Source organism: Vulpes vulpes, chromosome 12 (assembly GCF_048418805.1).
Source record: "Vulpes vulpes isolate BD-2025 chromosome 12, VulVul3, whole genome shotgun sequence".
NCBI lineage: Eukaryota > Metazoa > Chordata > Mammalia > Carnivora > Canidae > Vulpes > Vulpes vulpes.
This window is the reverse complement of record NC_132791.1, coordinates 48,219,089-48,236,482: the sequence shown is the minus strand read 5'-3', so window position 1 is coordinate 48,236,482 and position 17,394 is coordinate 48,219,089. Positions and strand designations below refer to the sequence as shown.

At 39.6% G+C, this 17,394-nt stretch overlaps 1 protein-coding gene across 6 annotated transcripts in view; it reads left to right on the top strand.

Moving 5' to 3' along the window:
- Positions 1-17,394, top strand: part of CTNNA1 (catenin alpha 1) — a 308,835-nt gene that overhangs the window by 144,944 nt on the left and 146,497 nt on the right. For 5 of the 6 annotated variants that reach the window (XM_072728459.1, XM_072728463.1, XM_072728464.1 and 2 more), the window contains 2 exons: positions 13,423-13,529; positions 14,754-14,949. In XM_072728459.1, the coding sequence (XP_072584560.1) occupies positions 13,425-13,529; positions 14,754-14,949 (301 nt within the window). In that variant the 5' untranslated portion in view covers positions 13,423-13,424. Of the gene's footprint in view, positions 1-5,183; positions 6,464-13,422; positions 13,530-14,753; positions 14,950-17,394 lie in introns of those variants that run through there. The other variant, XM_072728461.1, reaches the window with a different exon arrangement.

Genomic DNA, 17,394 nt, shown 5'->3' with positions numbered 1-17,394 from the left:
AACGGCTGCCCTGGGCCTGTGAGGGGTGGCTAATTATGTACCTGGGAATTGGGACGGGTTGGGGATAGCTGTACTCTCTAAAGAATTTTGGAAGCAAGATTTCCAGGACCTTGAGGGGGCTAGCTGCTGTTGGGAAGGAAGAGCTCACTTATTACTGTGTAATAAAACCTGAGTCATGAGACCCTTCAGATGTGTATCTGTGGGCCATGTGCTTGGGGGTGATCGCCAACACATATCTTGGGGGTTTAGAGATAAAAGGAAATTTCTCTTTTCTTTTCTTTTCTTTTCTTTTCTTTTCTTTTCTTTTCTTTTCTTTTCTTTCTTTTCTTTTCTTTCACTTCTTTATAAGAGACACAGAAAGAGAGGCAGGGACACAGGCAGAGGGAGAAGCAGGCTCTCCACAAGGAGCCCGATGTGGGACTTGAACCTGGGACACAGGGATCACGCCCTGAGCCAAAGGCTGATACTCAACCACTGAGCCACCCATGCGTCCTTAAAGAAAATTTCTAAAGGAGTTTTTTTTTTTTTTTTTAATTTATTTATGATAGTCACAGCGAGAGAGAGGCAGAGACATAGGCAGAGGGAGAAACAAGCTCCATGCGTCGGGAGCCCGACGTGGGATTCGATCCCGGGTCTCCAGGATCTCGCCCTGGGCCAAAGGCAGGCGCCAAACCGCTGCGCCACCCAGGGTTCCCTCTAAAGGAGTTTTTATGTGTTAAAGTAGACTCACAGGCTCCTGGGAGTTGGGCTAAGATTGCCTTGTGCCCTTAGGAAAGTATGAACATCGAGGCAGCTGAGTCTGTAGAGGAGTGGCCCTCTGCCTGTTTCAAGGACTTGTCAATCAGTGTGCTGCCCCAAGCTCATGCCTTGTCCTCAGCTAACCCTGTGTTCCCCCATCGATACCGGAGCCCCGAGGTGGACTCCCTGCTCAGTGGGGAGTTTTTACCCCTACCAGCTTCTCTGTGGGTTCTCTCTCTCACTCAAATCTTTAAAAAAAAAAAAAAAAGTATATGTTACAAGTTTTAGAGGCAATTCTTTATTTTCTTCCTCCCTTTTAACTCCCCCTTTTTTAAAAATTATTTATTTATGAGAGACAGGGCACTGTCTCTAAAAGTGGGGCTCCTTTCTAGGACCCTGGGATCCAAACGCTCAACCGCTGAGCCATCCAGGCCTCCCAATCTGGGTAATTTCCTAATCTCAATCCAAGTTCAGGGATCTTTTCCCCTGGGTTTCTAAGAAAAATACAATTTTTTTCCCTGTGGGCTGCTTCTCAGTTGTGAAAAGTTTCTTTGCCTTTTAGTCCCATTCCTCTAAAGCAAAAACCGCCTTTCCCTTTGTCTCTTTTCTCTTGTGCCTTCAGTTCTGATGCCGGTTTCAATCTTCCTTGCTTTTTTGACTAGTCATCCAGCTTCTTAGGGACATAGGGACTTACTGCGCATCCATAATCAGTTGTTACCATGACTTAGTGCAGCTTTCTCTGGAACACTCTTCCATTGTTAATGGCCTCAATCATATGGGGTGGAAGCTAAGTAAAGGAATATAGATATCTGGTTCATATTGTAAATAGTCACTTCAGGCAGCTCTGGAGCTTTTGTTTTTTCTTTCCCTTCATCTCTTATGTCTTCTTGCTCCATGCGCTGGCCACATGGGCCTTCTCTTTCTGTAAGTCCTGGGAGCTGCTGCCTTGTCTATGGTACCTCAGCCTGCAGTGTTCTCTCAGATACTCACTTGCTCAGTCTTCCTGGACTTTCAGGTTACAGTTCAAATGTCAGAAAGGCCCTTGAAAGACCCTACCTAACCCTATTACCATTATCCCCTTTAATTTTCTTCCTATCCTAGTATATGGTCTTCTTCCTAGCCTAGTATAGTCTTAGTGTTTCTTGAAGGCAGATTTTTTTAGTTCCTTCCCGGCTGAAATAATGCCTATATGGAGAAGGGGCTCAAACAGATGCTGATGGAGTGGCTAAATGGTTGATTGAATTTTGTTTTTTTAGGTTTACCTTTTGGTCCTTTGCTTAGCGCTTTTGGTAATCATTATATCTTCTGATGCATGTGGCATGACAGTTTTTCATTTAGGTCTTTTGTCTTTTTTTTTTTCTTTCTTTTGTCTTGTCTCATTGTCTTATGTGCTCTCAAGAAAACAAGAAAAGGAACAAAATTAAAGTGATTAACTTTTAGTATGATTAAAAATAGTATTTATGAAAAAATAGTGATAATCATCACAATGATCTTTAAAAACAGTAAAGATCTAACCAGGTGTCCTTTTTCTCATGGATTTGTATTTCTGAAAGAGTGACAACTACTGTGTGCTATATTAGTGCCTGATATAAAATGTATTTGGGTATGGTGAGTTGATCACATAGAAATCATGGTTTATGGAATCCAGTTAGTTACTCTGCCTTAGATAAGAAACTTTTTACTCTGATTTTGGCTCTCCATTTAGATCAAGGTTAAGCTTTTTAAAAAAATATTTTATTTTGCCCTGAGCTGAAGGCAGACGCCCTGAGCTGAAGGCAGACGCCCTGAGCTGAAGGCAGACGCTCAACCACCGAGCCACTCAGGTGTTCCATTTTTGTCTTTTTTGATGATGATATTGTACTTGGGTTTAGAAAGTGACCACATTGTGGAGGGAAAAAAAAAAAAAAACAAGTTTTCTTTTTGTTTACATGAGCCATCTGTGTTTTATAACTCTTACCTTACCCTTCTTTCCTCCCTCTGCCTGTATCACCAACCTGTTTACATTTTAGAAGAAAGTGACAGGCTTGGTTGTAGGGAATTTAGTAAAATAGGCATGTGTCAGAGTGAATCTTAATTATAAGGGTTACCTTGGTTGTTTTTGTTTTTGTTTTGATAGTTACTGGGAGATTTGGGAGTTGAGATTCCAACAGCTGTATTAACTCTGTTTAATGCAGATGCAGCCTGGCATCTTTGTTGCTGCAGTGGAGTAATCCATAATCCTTTATCTTGTGCAGTGTGACAGTTAACGTTACTGTAGGTACTTTTAATTTTAAAATTTCCTGATTTGCATTTAAATGAACCATCTTTACATTGCATTAACTTAACCTTGATGTTAGAAAAAATGGCTTCAAGTAGCAAAGTAAGGATATTCTAAAGCTTTGGAGCAGACGGGATTTAAGAATGATGTGGCTATTCTGTTGTAAATGAACATTTAATGTCTTTAGAGAAGGTATGTAAGCTCTTTGCAGAAATGAGGCAGTTTGCCAACAATCAGCCTCCTGGTTCTGATAGAACTATGCTTTTATTTTCTGCTTGTTGCTTTTCCATTTCTCTTTCTATCCTAGAGATTGCTAGTCAAACGCCTACATCTCTGCCCCTTTCTGAATGTATAGCGAACTTTTGCGTAATAGCCAGGATTGCTATTTATAAATACGGTAATGAAGACTGAATAACTACAGTTTAACTTCTTACTTGGTTCCGCTAAGCATGATCCCTCCTAGATAAACCTTAAGGTTGCTGTACTTCATTAAGGTTGGCTAGCTCTAGTAGGTTTTGCAATAGATCTTGTGAAGGAGTACTCTGTAAGTTAATTGGAAAACTAGAAACTGCCAAGAGTTTAAAAGTTATTTGTTTAGGTACTCTAAACAATACTATTAATTGTAAAGAAGCAAATATATGACTAAGATTAAGGCAGGAGCTTTCTCCTGGTAGACTTGTCAATATTTTTTTGTTTTGTTTTGTTTTGTTTTGCTTTGTTTTGTTTTTTTAAGATTTATTTATTTATGATAGAGAGAGGAGGCAGAGACACAGGCAGAGGGAGAAGCAGGCTCCATGCACCGGGAGCCCGACCTGGGATTTGATCCCAGGTCTCCAGGATCGCGCCCTGGGCCAAAGGCAGGCGCTAAACCGCTGAGCCACCCAGAGATCCCTCTTATTAGATTTTAAATGCTCTACTTCTACTTTCTGAAATCCTTTTTGGGTTGGGGTCACCAAAAGCATAAATTGGCTCTGTTGTATAGTTTAATAATGTTTGGCGTCACTCTTGGCAGGGCCTTTGATTAAAGGTGCTGCACAAGGCAGTCACTCTGCTTCCATCATGGTTATTGAAAGACTTGAAAACATACTGAATGGGTTCTCAATTTTCAAGTGTCAGTATATTTCAAGTGTTTCAATGTGAGTGAGTGATTGAGTCTCTTGCCTTAACACTTAGCAGCAGCAGCCTGAGTCTGGTGAATTTTTATGGGGACGCTGAAGACCTCCTCAGAGATATTACTTAACAGGATTGTAGAGTTCTGGAATATAATATAGAACTGGAAGGGACCTCAGGGGAGTACTCGTTCTTAGTTACAAAGTCTTTTTTTTTTTTTTTTTTTTTAAGTTACAAAGTCTTGACTAGCTGGGCAAACCTAGCACTCAGATGTTTTTGTTTGCTTTACACAGTGAGATATTTTGGAACAAGGAGATTCACATAAAATTCTGTGTCTCTGGGTCTCTTAAAAAATGTTATGCCAACCCTTCATCTGCATAATTGAGTGGCCGCCTGGAGCTAATGGGCAGCTGGACACATGCTTTCTTCACTCACCTGTCCTGGCCTCTCCTGGTGGCCTCCCTGAGTGATTAGGTATTATTTGCAATTTCTTACTGTTCTTAATGCTTTGCCTTTTTTTCAAGTTAAGAGAATGGAGTAATTTTTATCCCTAAATATCAAAACAAGAAAAACAAAAGACCCTTTTTTTGAGGGGTGGGGGGACAGTGTTATTATCAGCAAGTGTACAAATCTTCAGGGTACTCTTCTTTAGGTCAAAAAGCTAGTTTTTCCTCCAAGTTTCAGAGAAGCCTTTTCTTTTTCTGACTTGGCCTACCCAGTCTTCACAGGCCTACTTTGGGCAGCTTCCTCCCTCTTTGTGGTATTTCCCAAACAGCTTTCCTTCTTTTCTGTGTCTTCCCTGGCGGCCCGAGACCCTGTTTCTCAGCTCAGGATTTTCACCTTTGTCCCCACTTTTGCTCATGAAGTAAAAGTTGGCCTGAGTTGTGGATTCTAAAGCACTAGGAAAAGCGATGCCTGGGTGGCTCAGTTGGTTATGTCCGACTCTGGATTTCAGCTCATGTCATGATCTCAGAGTCATGAGATGGATCCCTGTGTCAGGCTCCACGCTTACCTCTCCCTTCTGCTTGTGTTCTGTTTCTTTCTCAGATAAATAAATCTTAAAAAAAAAAAAAAAAAAGGGCATTAGGAATGCATTTGTGCCGTTTGGACCTTGATTTGCTGCTTTTCCAAAGTTACCAAGTCCTCAGACCTAGTGATTTTTTCCCCAGGCAGAGGTTGAGCTAACTCTTCTTTTCAAGAAAAAAATCCGCCCCCCCCCCAAAAAAAATTTATTTCTTTGGGAAACTGAATTGTTTCATTGTTGTATTTGTTTAATAATTAAAACACAGGTATGACCACGTCTTTCTGCAAGTGGCTTCACTTACCTCTTTGCACCTTCCCTCTACTACCCTTGAAAGGTTTTCTGTTTTGTGTTGCTGCAATGGTTGTGCAATGCAGGGTCCCTGGGGCAAATCATTCTTTCTGAAATGTCTTATCTGTGACATTTGATGACATTTGCTTTAGCTGTTGTCAGCCCTTTAGCAATCTAGAGCACTCCATCTCCTAAGGTTTACTGACTTGGGCTGATCAGTTGCATGGACAAACAACCTTTAAAAACCAAAGTGTAGGCCTGACATAATGTAAGTGTAGAGAGGAAATTTACCCACTTGGAATGAAACACATTTCCTGGAAACTGGCATTCTGTGTTACCAGATTAAGCAAATCTAAATTTCTTTTGGCATCCCATCCCTAGTGATTGTAGGATGTTTTAATGCTTAGATAAATCTATGAAATGTTAGATGATGCCTGCACTAATGTTTTAAAAAGTATCTAAAGGGTCTATTTGTGCCTCAAGCATGCATTTGTGGGAGAAGACATTTTTCTATTAAAGTTATCAAGTGGGCTAGTCACAGACATGTACCGTTCTACACTGGTTGTCATTTAGGTGTTGATGTTGCTTTCTGTAGGGTCTAGAACTGTGCTGTCTGATAAGGTAGTCACTAGTGGCTATTTAACATTAATTAAAATGAAATAAAATTAAATCAATCCTTCAGCTACACTAGCCACAGCTCTAGACACCTTTCTTCCTCTCTCCTTCCTCCTCCTCCTCTCCCTTCCTACTTTTCTCTCTCGGCTCTTTTTTCTCTTCTCACCTTCATCCCCTTCCCTCCCCTTCCCTTCCCCTTCCCCCTTCCCTTCCTTTCTGCTTCTCCCCCTTCCCTTCCCTGCCCCCTCTTCCCCCCCTTCCTCCCTCCCTTCCCCTCTTTGGTAAATATTTTATTTATTCATGAGGGACACAGAGAGGCAGAGACAGGCAGAGGGAGAAGCAGGCTCTCCCTCCTGGGAGCCCGATGCGGACTTAATCTCAGGACCCCAGGATCTTGACCTGAGCAGATGGTCAACCACTGAGCCACCCAGGTGCGCCTTATTCTTCCCTTCTGTCTTTACTCTTGCTCCCTTCTCCTTCTACCCCTCACTCTGTTTACAACTCCTCCTTTTCCCCCTTTCCTTGTGCCTCTTCTTCGCCCTCCCTCCCTTTTTTCTTTCCATTCTCTTTTCCACTTTCCATTCCTTTCTGTATATGGAACATATTTAGTGTATTATATTTTTTAAAACCATGAGAGCAAGTTGCAGACATCATGTCCATTACATGCAACAAGGACATAACTACAGTATAATGAAGACATGTAAATTTGATACAACACTATTGTCTAATTTAGAATCTACTTAGATTTTTATGGTTTGTCTCAGTTTTTTTCCCCCCTCTGCAAGTACAATTTCAGTCCAGGATTACAGCATTCTGCATTCAGTTGTCATATCTCTTTAGGCTCCTTTAGTCTGGAAGAAATTCTCAGTCTATCTTTGTTTTTTCTGATCTTGACATCTTTGAAGACTATAGCCATTTATTTTGTAGACTATGCCTCACTTTGAGTTTGGTATTTCCTCATGACAAGATTGAGGCTATGTAGTTTTGGTAGGACATATCAAAGTGATGTTATATCCTTCTTAGTTCATCATATCAGGAACTATATGATGTTAATTTGTCCTATTATTTGGGATGTTCATTTTGATCACTTGGTTAAGGTAGTGTCTGCCAGGTTTTTTCACTTTAAAGTTATAACCCACCCCCTTTCTGTGATCAGAAAATAATCTGTTGGGAATTACCATGCGAATATGTAAACAATCAGTTTCTTTATAAACTTGGCAACCACTTGGTTTAACATTCTCTGATGATTTTTGCCTGTATCAGTTATATTATGATGGTTTTTATTTTTTAATTTTTAATTTTTAATTTTTTAATTTTTATTTATTTATGATAGTCACACAGAGAGAGAGAGAGAGGCAGAGACACAGGCAGAGGGAGAAGCAGGCTCCATGCACCAGGAGCCCGACGTGGGACTCAATCCCAGGACTCCAGGATCATGCCCTGGGCTGAAGGCAGGCACTAAACCGCTGAGCCACCCAGGGATCCCTGATTCAGCTTTTTTTTTTTTTTTTTTAAATTTTTATTTATTTATGATAGTCACACACACACAGAGAGAGAGAGAGAGAGAGAGAGAGAGAGAGAGGCAGAGACACAGGCAGAGGGAGAAGCAGGCTCCATGCACCAGGAGCCCGACGTGGGACTCAATCCCAGGACTCCAGGATCATGCCCTGGGCCAAAGGCAGGCACCAAACCGCTGCGCCACCCAGGGATCCCCTGATTCAGCTTTTTAAATTACAAAAGTAATTAATTCTAAATGCCTGTATGATTTTATAAAAAATACAGTTAAATAAAAAGAATATTAAAACTACCCATAAATCTCACTCTTGAGATAAAACTATCTCAGGGATGCCTGTGTGGCTCAGCCCTTGAGCCCCTGCCTTGGGATCAGGGCCTGATCCCGGGGTCCTGGATGGAGTCCCACATCATGTTCCCCGCAGGGAGCCTGCTTCTCCCTCTGTCTGTGTCTCTGCCTCCCCCCCCCCCCCCATGAATAAATGAATGAAATCTTTAAAAAAGATAAAACTATTGTTAATATTTTGGTTTATACATCTAGATATCTTTAGTTCTCTCTGCGGTGATACTTCATATTGTTTTGAAACTCTTTACCATCTTTAATAGTATATACTTTGAGCATTTTTTTTTTTAAGGTTTTATTTATTTAAGAGACAGAGCATGAAAGAGCACAAGCAGAGAGGAGTGGAGGGAGAAGCAGACTTCCACTGAGCAGGGACCCCAATGCAGGGCTCCATCCCAGGACTCTGGGATCATGACCTGAGCCGAAGGCAAATGCTTAACCAGCTGAGCCACTCAGGCACCCCTATTTTGAGCTTTTTCTCATAAACTTCTATAACATCTTAGTCATATTTTTAGATGAGAAATTTCAGGTATACAAAGAAGCTAAAAGAATAAATCTAAGAACAGCCATCCACATGTTCACTACCTAGATTGGTCTTTTTTTTTTTTTTTTAAGATTGTATGTATTTGAGAGAGAGAGCAAGCACGAGTGGGGAGGAGGGGTAGAGGAGAGGGAGAAACAGACTGATAGCCAAGCAGGGAGCCAGATCCCAAGACCCCAGGATCATGACCTGAGCCTAAGGAAGACTTTTAACCAACTGAGCCAACCCAGGGGCCCCATCCTCTACTAGATTTAATAGTTATGAGTATTTTTTTTTCATGGTTCCTTCATCTCTGTATGTACATATTTTAACTTTTGCTGAATTGTTTGAAAGCTCAGACATCTTAACATTTAACCCCTAAATGTTTCAGCATGCATTTCCTAGAAGTAGTCATTTTTCTATATAGCCACAATGTCACCATCACCTATGAAATTGAACAGTAATTCTGTGATAACATCTACTATTTAATAAGTATTAAACACCAGTTTCCTTATAAATATCATAGTTGCTTGTTTCAAACTATTGTCTAAACAAGATACTAGTAGTGTATGAGATTTCTTAGGTCTCTTGAATCTGTCTAGAATAATAGCCTTCTTACCTACTCTCTCTCCCCCAAAATACTGACTTTCTGAAGAATTGAGGCTCTCTTGTCTTCTAAAGTATTCTACATTCTGGATGTGTTTTCCCATGATGTTACATAATATGTTTCTTTTTTTTTTTTTTTTTTTTTTTTTTTAAGATTTGTTTATTTATGATAGACATAGAGAGGCAGAGACAAAGGAAGAGGGAGACAGGAGCCTACTGTGGGACTCGATCCCACGACTCCAGGATCACGCCCTGGGCCAAAGGCAGGCACTAAACTGCTGAGCCACCCACGGATCGGATCCCCCACATAATATGTTTCTGTATCCCCTATAAGCTTGAAATTGAGTCTAGGTTAAGTTTTTTGCAGTGAATTTGAATTTGAAAAATTTTGTCTTTGTTTTCACTATTAAGGAATTTAGCATTTCTACAAACTACAGTTGAACCTGTAACTTTGTCACCAGTAGGAATCTCAGTTTTTCATATCTTCAATAATTACAATATTACGTCGAAAAAAATGTGGGTTCATTATTACTTTGAAGTAGTTGTCAGACTTCTTGCTAAGTCTTATTTAATATTAATATAGAAGCACATATAATTACTGTATCATCCATTTGTAAAGTATCCTGATAACTATTTCATTAAATGTCTTTCCTTTGTAATCTTTTGGTTTGTGTTTTATGCATTTGAAAAATGTTGTGAGAAAGGGTCTTATAGCTGCCCTATCGAAGTACAGAAGCCACTAGCTAGCTATAGGTGGCTCTTAAACAGGTGAAATATGGCTTCTTTGACTTTAAATGTGCTGTGAGTGTAAAGCAAATTCCAGATTTGGACACTTAGTATTTATGTATATCTTTAATGTAAAAAATACTGTATATATGCTGTAACGATTTTTTGAATGTATTATGTACTGTCATTTCTTTTTATTTTTTAAAATGATTTTATTTATTCATGAGAGACACAGAGAGAGGCAGAGACACAGGGAGAGGGAGAAGCAGGTTCCATGCAGGGAGCTGGATATGGGACTTGATCCTCGGATCATGCCCTGAGCTGAAGGCAGACGCTTAACTGCTGAGCCACCCAAGCGTCCCCCATTTCTTTTTAATATCACTACTAAAAAATTGAAAATTACATAGGTGGGGCAGCCCTGGTGGCTCACCGGTTTAGTGCCTGCTTTCGGCCCAGAGTGTGATCCTGGAGACCCGGGATCCAGTCCCACGTCGGGCTCCTTCTGTGGAGCCTGCTTCTCCCTCAGCCTGTGTCTTTGCCCCCCCCCACCCCCGCCCCCCGTGTCTGTCATGAATAAATAAATAAAATCTTAAAAAAAAAAAAAAAGAAAATTACATAGGTGGTTTACACTGTATTTTTATTGGACAAAACCTTTGGTCTTTAGGCTTCACTAGACTGCCAAAAGGATCCATGGTATTGAAAAAGGTTTTGAATCCCTATATAGAAGCTTCAGTAGACTCTGGTTAAACATTTATTTTTGCTGTTGCACAGCTACTCATTTTATAGTAACACTGAGACTTAGAAAACATTTAAAGCTTTTTTTTTTTTCATCAAGAGTACTTAATAGATAATACATTCTTCATATCAGGAGGCATATAATAATACCAGGTGTTTCATTATTAGTAATACTAAGTTTAGTTACCTGTTTAAGAGGGTGGCCATTAGATCACAAATTTATAAAAATAAGTCTTGGTCCAGTTAATTAATAAGTAACTTGTCAAGTGATACTTTGATACCTTACAAGTAAGTATTCTGTTTCCCAGTAGCCTTTCACTAAGGGTGTTAATAACATCCACTGATAATCATTGCCTGAATCAGTTACTACCCTGGGGTTTACAAAATGATCATTTTCTTTCTCCCTTCCCTTCCCTTCCCTTCCCTTCCCTTCCCTTCCCTTCCCTTCCCTTCCCTTCCCTTCCCTTCCCTTCCCTTCCCTTCCCTTCCGTTCCCTTTTTTCTTTTTTCTTTTTTCTTTTTTTTTTTTCAAGATTTTATTTATTTATTCATGAGAATACACAGAGAGGAGAGAGAGAGAGGCAGAGACACAGGCAGAGGGAGAAGCAGGCTCCATGCAGGGAGCCCGATGTGGGACTCCATCTGGGTCTCCAGGATCACGCCCTGGGTTGAAGGAGCCACCCGGGCTGCCCAAATGATCCTCTTCTCTTCTCTTCTCTTCTCTTCTCTTCTCTTCTCTTCTCTTCTCTTCTCTTCTCTTCTCTTCTCTTCTCTTCTCTTCTCTTCTCTTCTCCTTTTCAGGAAACCTTTTTTATTTTTTAAAGATTTATTTATTTATTTATTTATTTATTTATTTATTCATTCATTCATTCATTCATTCATTCATTCATTCATTCATTCATTCATAGAGACACACACAGAGAGGCAGAGACACTGGCAGAGGGAGAAGCAGGCACCATGCAGAGAGCCCGACATGGGACTCAATCCAGGGTCTCCAGGATCTCACCCTAGGCTGCAGGGGGCGCTAAACCACTGCACCACCGGGGCTGCCCTATCATTTTCTTTTTTCCCTATCATTTTCTAATTCTGTTTTACATTTATGGTAAAGAAAATTGCCTATTTCTTTTGAGAATCTCTGTGGTTACAGGATAATTTCCTATGTACCTACCTGCCCGCCTACCTGTCAGTCGGGCAGTTGTAGTCATCATGCTTTGTATACTCAATTTGTCTTATTGGCCAGTGGAGCCTTTGGTTCCTCTCTGTTTTGATAGATTAGTCTTTGTACCCCTTCTTTACTTTCTGCAGAATAGAACAACTTAGACCTGAAAGTAACTCCCTCCCTCTTTTTTGTAGGAGCCCTGGTTCCCTTTAACAGGAAATGGTATTTAATAGAAATAAAGACCTGGGCAGTGAGAACACTGTTTTCTTTTTTGTTTTTGTTTTTCCTAAATTTTGTAAACATTGTTTTTTAAGAGTGGCACAAGTGTTGTGTGGTAAGTTATATGATTTATTTATTCAGTGTTCTCTGAAATTGAGGTAGTTTATAATTTTTAATGATTATATGTGCTGCTGTTGTGAACATCATTATATCCAAGTTTTTACATGCACGTTGGTTTTTCCTTTATTTATTTTTTAAAGATTTTATTTATTCGTGAGAGACACAGAGAGAGGCAGAGACATAGGCAGAGGCAGAAGCAGGCTCCATGTGGGGACCATCCGATGTAGGACTCGATTCCAGGCCCCCAGGATCACGACCTGAGCCAAAGGCATATGCTTAACTACTGAGCCACCCAGGTGCCCTGGTTTTTCCTTTAGAATAAAATCTAAAAGTAGAATTTTTGGGTCATAACACTTTTTTTTTTTTTTAAGATTTTATTTATTCATGAGAGACACAGAGAGGCCGAGACATAGGCAAAGGGAGAAGCAGGCTCCCTTGGGGAGCCCTATGAAGGACTCATTCCAGGATCCCTATATCACGACCTGAGCTAAAGGCAGATGCTCAACCACTGAGCCACCCAGGTGCCCCAAGAACACATTTTTTTTTTAAGATTTATTTATTTATTTATTCATTCAGAGAGAGCGAGAGAGAGGCAGAGACACAGGCAGAGGGAGAAGCAGGCTCCACGCAGGAAGCCCGATGTGGGACTCGATCCCAGGTCTCCAGGACTCCAGGATCACACCCCGGGCTGCAGGCGGCGCTAAAACGCTGCGCCACCAGGGCTACCCAAGAACACATTCTTTTAAAGTTTTAAATATCTATCAAATTGGTTGTCTAGAAAGTTTATAGTTAGTGTTTACTTCCGTTATGTACCTCTCGTCTTTTTTTTTTTTTCCTTTCTTTCAGTCACTAACTTTTAGAAGCAAACACTAACTGATATTTTTGTTGAGTCTTTTCTCCTAGTCTTAAAGCCTCTGTCTAATGGAAGTCTACATTGATACTTGACTAAGTGTGACTTGAAATTTCTTCTCACTATGAGTGATAATAGCTGTAGGTACAGAGGGCAGCAGACTTCTGCATTATGTTTTAATAGAGTAAGACAGGCTATTCTCCAAGAATCCATCCAAAAATGAAGGAGTTATGCCTTTTAGGTAATACTGTGATACAAATGTTGTGGAGTAAGACAAACCAGAATCAGGCCTTCATTCACTTTAGCTTTTCATCCTACTTCTAAGTTGGTGTTGAAAAACTGAAAGTAGAAGTGTCTTGGTGCCAGAGAAGCCCAAAGGGAGTGCCTCTTATAGTACTTCTACTGTTTATAAGCTTGACATCTGAAAGTGTAAGAGATTAAGTTACTGGGTCCTCTAGTGCAGGCTCTGTAAGTATTTTTTCCCCATCTAGAATGTAGCTGTGCTGATATAAAAGTCCTTTATAAAAGTAGGAGATTTGTTATATATTTCATGTTTGTGTTTGATGTTTGCCTAACTTTGTCCTTTTTGTTTCTTTTTCAGAAATGACTTCTGTCCACACAGGCAACATAAACTTCAAATGGGACCCCAAAAGTCTAGAGATCCGAACTCTGGCAGTTGAAAGACTGTTGGAGCCTCTTGTTACACAGGTAGGACTCTACAGACAAATACATAGTTATAATATGATCTGTAGTAGTAGGCCTAGGAAACAAATACAGAGCAAATTTAGCTCAAAGCTTTAATTTGAGTGGTTGAGTTTAGATTGATAGTATTTAGATGTTGTGGCACCACTAATTACTTAAATATTGATGCATTCATTTAACCCTATAGGAACATTATTACTGCATGTTCTTGAGTCTTATTGGTAGTAATAGGGGATAAATGGTATATAATGCAACTTACCAAATGTTTGTATTTTGTAGACGATTTCTTGGCATCACTTTTTCTTGGAAAGGATAGGTTGTATTCAAGAAAGATGGGCTATGAAGCCTTGACTGTTGTCTCTTTACCATGCCTAAGAAACTTTTCATTGTCCAGGATCACTTAGCTGGTAATTTGAAGTGTGGGTTTGGTATGTTCTGTTAAAATATCACATTGTGATGCCATTTCATTAATTGTTAGCAACTAGTATTATAAATACACACATGTATATATACATATATATTTACATATTTTAATAATTATACGTAGAAGTGTGTGGAAAGACTCAGGAATATTTACTTTCTTGGAGTCAATCCAGTATAGCTCTCAGCAGGTCTCTTGCATGGCAACTATGCTAGTAACAAATCTTTAGTCATCTTTAATCTACAGATCATCTGGTACTGTATATATTAATGATGGTTAATGTTCTGGGACTTAAAGCACCATCACTACTTTGGGCATCCTTCCTTTGTTAAGGACCTTTACTAATTAATTGTTGAGATTTACTTGAATAAACTGTAAAACAAATTCAGAAACAAGTTACCTTAAAACATTTTGCACAGGTTGAAAACAGTGGAAAATGTGACCTCCATGTAAAATAACAAGTTCATTGTCAGCCTCTTTCTGGAATTTCTTGATGACATGTAGTGGTGTTTAACATGTTTCTAATCAGTTTCTGGTTTGTAAAATGAAGCAAAAACCTAGTTATCATGTTTGAAGAATTAAAATATTGTCTTGTACATTGAGATGGCTAAATTATTTTGGGACCTAAATTGAGTATTGTTGCTATATATCTTAAATATGGAGAGTTTACTTGTTAATGCTTAGTGGAATTCATAAATGTGATGTTTCATTTTGATAGGTGTAATTAATCTTCCTATCTTTAACAATAGTCATCTTTCTATTTTCATTTTAATTGACTACAGTTTAATTTGTAAAAATGAAACTTTTAGGTCACAACTCTGGTAAACACCAATAGTAAGGGGCCCTCAAATAAGAAGAGAGGCCGTTCTAAGAAGGCCCATGTTTTGGCTGCATCCGTTGAACAAGCAACTGAGAATTTTTTGGAGAAGGGGGATAAAATTGCAAAGGAGAGTCAGTTTCTCAAGGAAGAGCTTGTGGCTGCTGTAGAAGATGTTCGAAAACAAGGTAGGTCAATATTGCTTTTTATTTAGAGAGAGGCAGGCTTTTCTAATTTTTTTTTTTGTAAGATTTTATTTATTTATTCATGAGAGACACTGAGAGAGAAGCAGAGACATAGGTAGAGGGAGAAACAGGTTCCCTGCGGGGAGTCTGATGCAGGGCTCAATCCTGGAATTCTGGGATCACTCCCTGAACCAAAGGCAGATGCTCTGCCACTCAGCTACCCAGGAAAATTAATTTTAATTAGAAAATCAATCCTTGAAGGTGACTTTTTTGTGGTCAGTATTCTCATTCTTACACTTGCTGTATGCTCAGTAACTTACAATAATATTGAGTTGTTGGAGATGGATTAAGTTGTACTGACTTTTAATCAGGAGATATGCTAATAAAGAAACATTGTATTTGGAGATTCTGAATCTACTTTTTTTGGGTGTGCCAAATAATACTTGAGTCTTAGAAATGTTCTAACAGTTTAATAGGAAATAAACGGGACAGAAGTTTACCTTTCATCCTCTGTAATACCTCTTTTTAGTTCATGCTTGAAGAGATAGGGGTGATAAAATGGAAAATTGTCCAGCCCTTCTGAAAATACTCTAGAAGTTGCCTCATTCTGTCAGGTTGGTATGTTAAATTAGCCATACAAACTTGAGTGTTTAGAGTTTGAAATAAAAACAAATCTGGGCTTAAAGGAATCCTATTTTGGAAAACTCAGATTTTTTTTTTTCTTTTTTTTAAAGATTTAATTTATTTATTCATGAGAAACACACACAGAGAGAGGCAGAGACACAGGCAGAGAGAGAAGCAGGCTCCACGCAGGGAGCCCGACGTGGGACTCGATCCCTGGGTCTCCAGGATCTTTCGGCCCTGGGCTGAAGGCAGCGCTAAACCGCTGAGCCACCCAGGGATCCCCCGGAAAACTCAGAATTAATAAAAAGTGAAATTATAACCCCCAGCTTGCCAGCAGTGCCTATTAGAGAAACTTGTTATTATGATGCTTACAAGTATGGTAAGAGACTTTACATCTGGAGCGTTAAATTCTTGAAACTCGTAGTTTTTTGTTAAACTTCTGGTTCAGCAGAAGGACTTAAAGAGAGATAGTTTTTTGTAGAACTGTTGGGTAGCAGCTAAGGTGAACTGAGCTCCTGCTCTGTCCAGTTGCTTTACTGGCCTTTGGGAGAACGTCACTGGATCTCTAATGGCTGACAGTGTGCATAGTCCATTGGAGTCTTATGTCAAATTCATCCCTCTGACAATACTCAAAAAAAGGAGCAGTATATTAAATGGTCATGCTGTCTCCAGTTATTGTGAATTTATGAACTAAGAACCTTGAGTGGTAAATTTTTTTTTTTTTTTTTTGGTAAATATTTTTCTTAATTTTCAGGCTGAAGATAAATGTTGCTAATATTGTAAATGATGACATTATTTAAATTTAATATTACTAGCCATAATATGGGTGGATATATTAGTTATCTAGGGCTGTCATAATGTAAATTACTATAAACTTGGTGGCTTAGATAACAGAAGTTTACTTCCTCACAGTTCTGGAGGCCAGCTACCTGAAATCAAGGTGTCAGCAGGATTGATTCTTGGAGGCTCAGTGGAAGAATTTGTTGTATGTTCTCTGCTAGCTTCTTGTGTTTGCTAGCAATCCTTGGCATTCCTTGACTGGTATAGATTTGTCACTCTAATCTCTTCATTTGTTGTTTTGTCACATGGCATTCCCCCCGTGTATCTCTTTGTACAAAGTTTCCTCTTATAAGGATATTAAGCATTGAATTAGAGTCCTCTCTAAATCCAGTATGACCTTATCTTTACTTGATTATATCTGCAAAAACCCTGTTTGCAAAGAAGGCCACATTCATAGGTTCTAGGTGGGTATGAGTTTTGGGGGACACTATTCAGCCCATTAGAGTGGACTTTGAATGAATTTATTTACTTTTAAAGATTCTATTTATTTGGCAGAGAGAATGATTGACAGCAAGTGAGCACAAGCAGGGGTAGAGGCAGGCAGAAGGAGAGGGAGAAGCAGGCTCCCTGTGTAAAAGGAGCCTGATGGGTGCTCGATCCCAGGACCCTGGGATCATGACCCGAACCTAAGTCAGATTCCCAACTGACTGAGCCATCCAGGCACCACTGGATTAATTTTATCTATCTGTCTATCTATCTATCTATCTATCTATCTATCTATCTATCATCTATCTATCTATCTATATTTTAAAAAAGGTTTTATTTATTCATGAGAGAGAGAGAGAGAGATTGGCAGAGGCATAGGCAGAGGAAGAAGCAGGCTGCATGCAGGGAGCCTTACATGGGACTCGATCCCAGGTCTCCAGGATCCCACCCTGGGCTGAAGGTGGCTCTAAACCGCTGAGCCAACCGGGCTGCCCAGTGAATTTATTTTAAAGCTGTTTTATTGTCTATCTAGTTCAGGACAATATTTGAGCTTCTTAG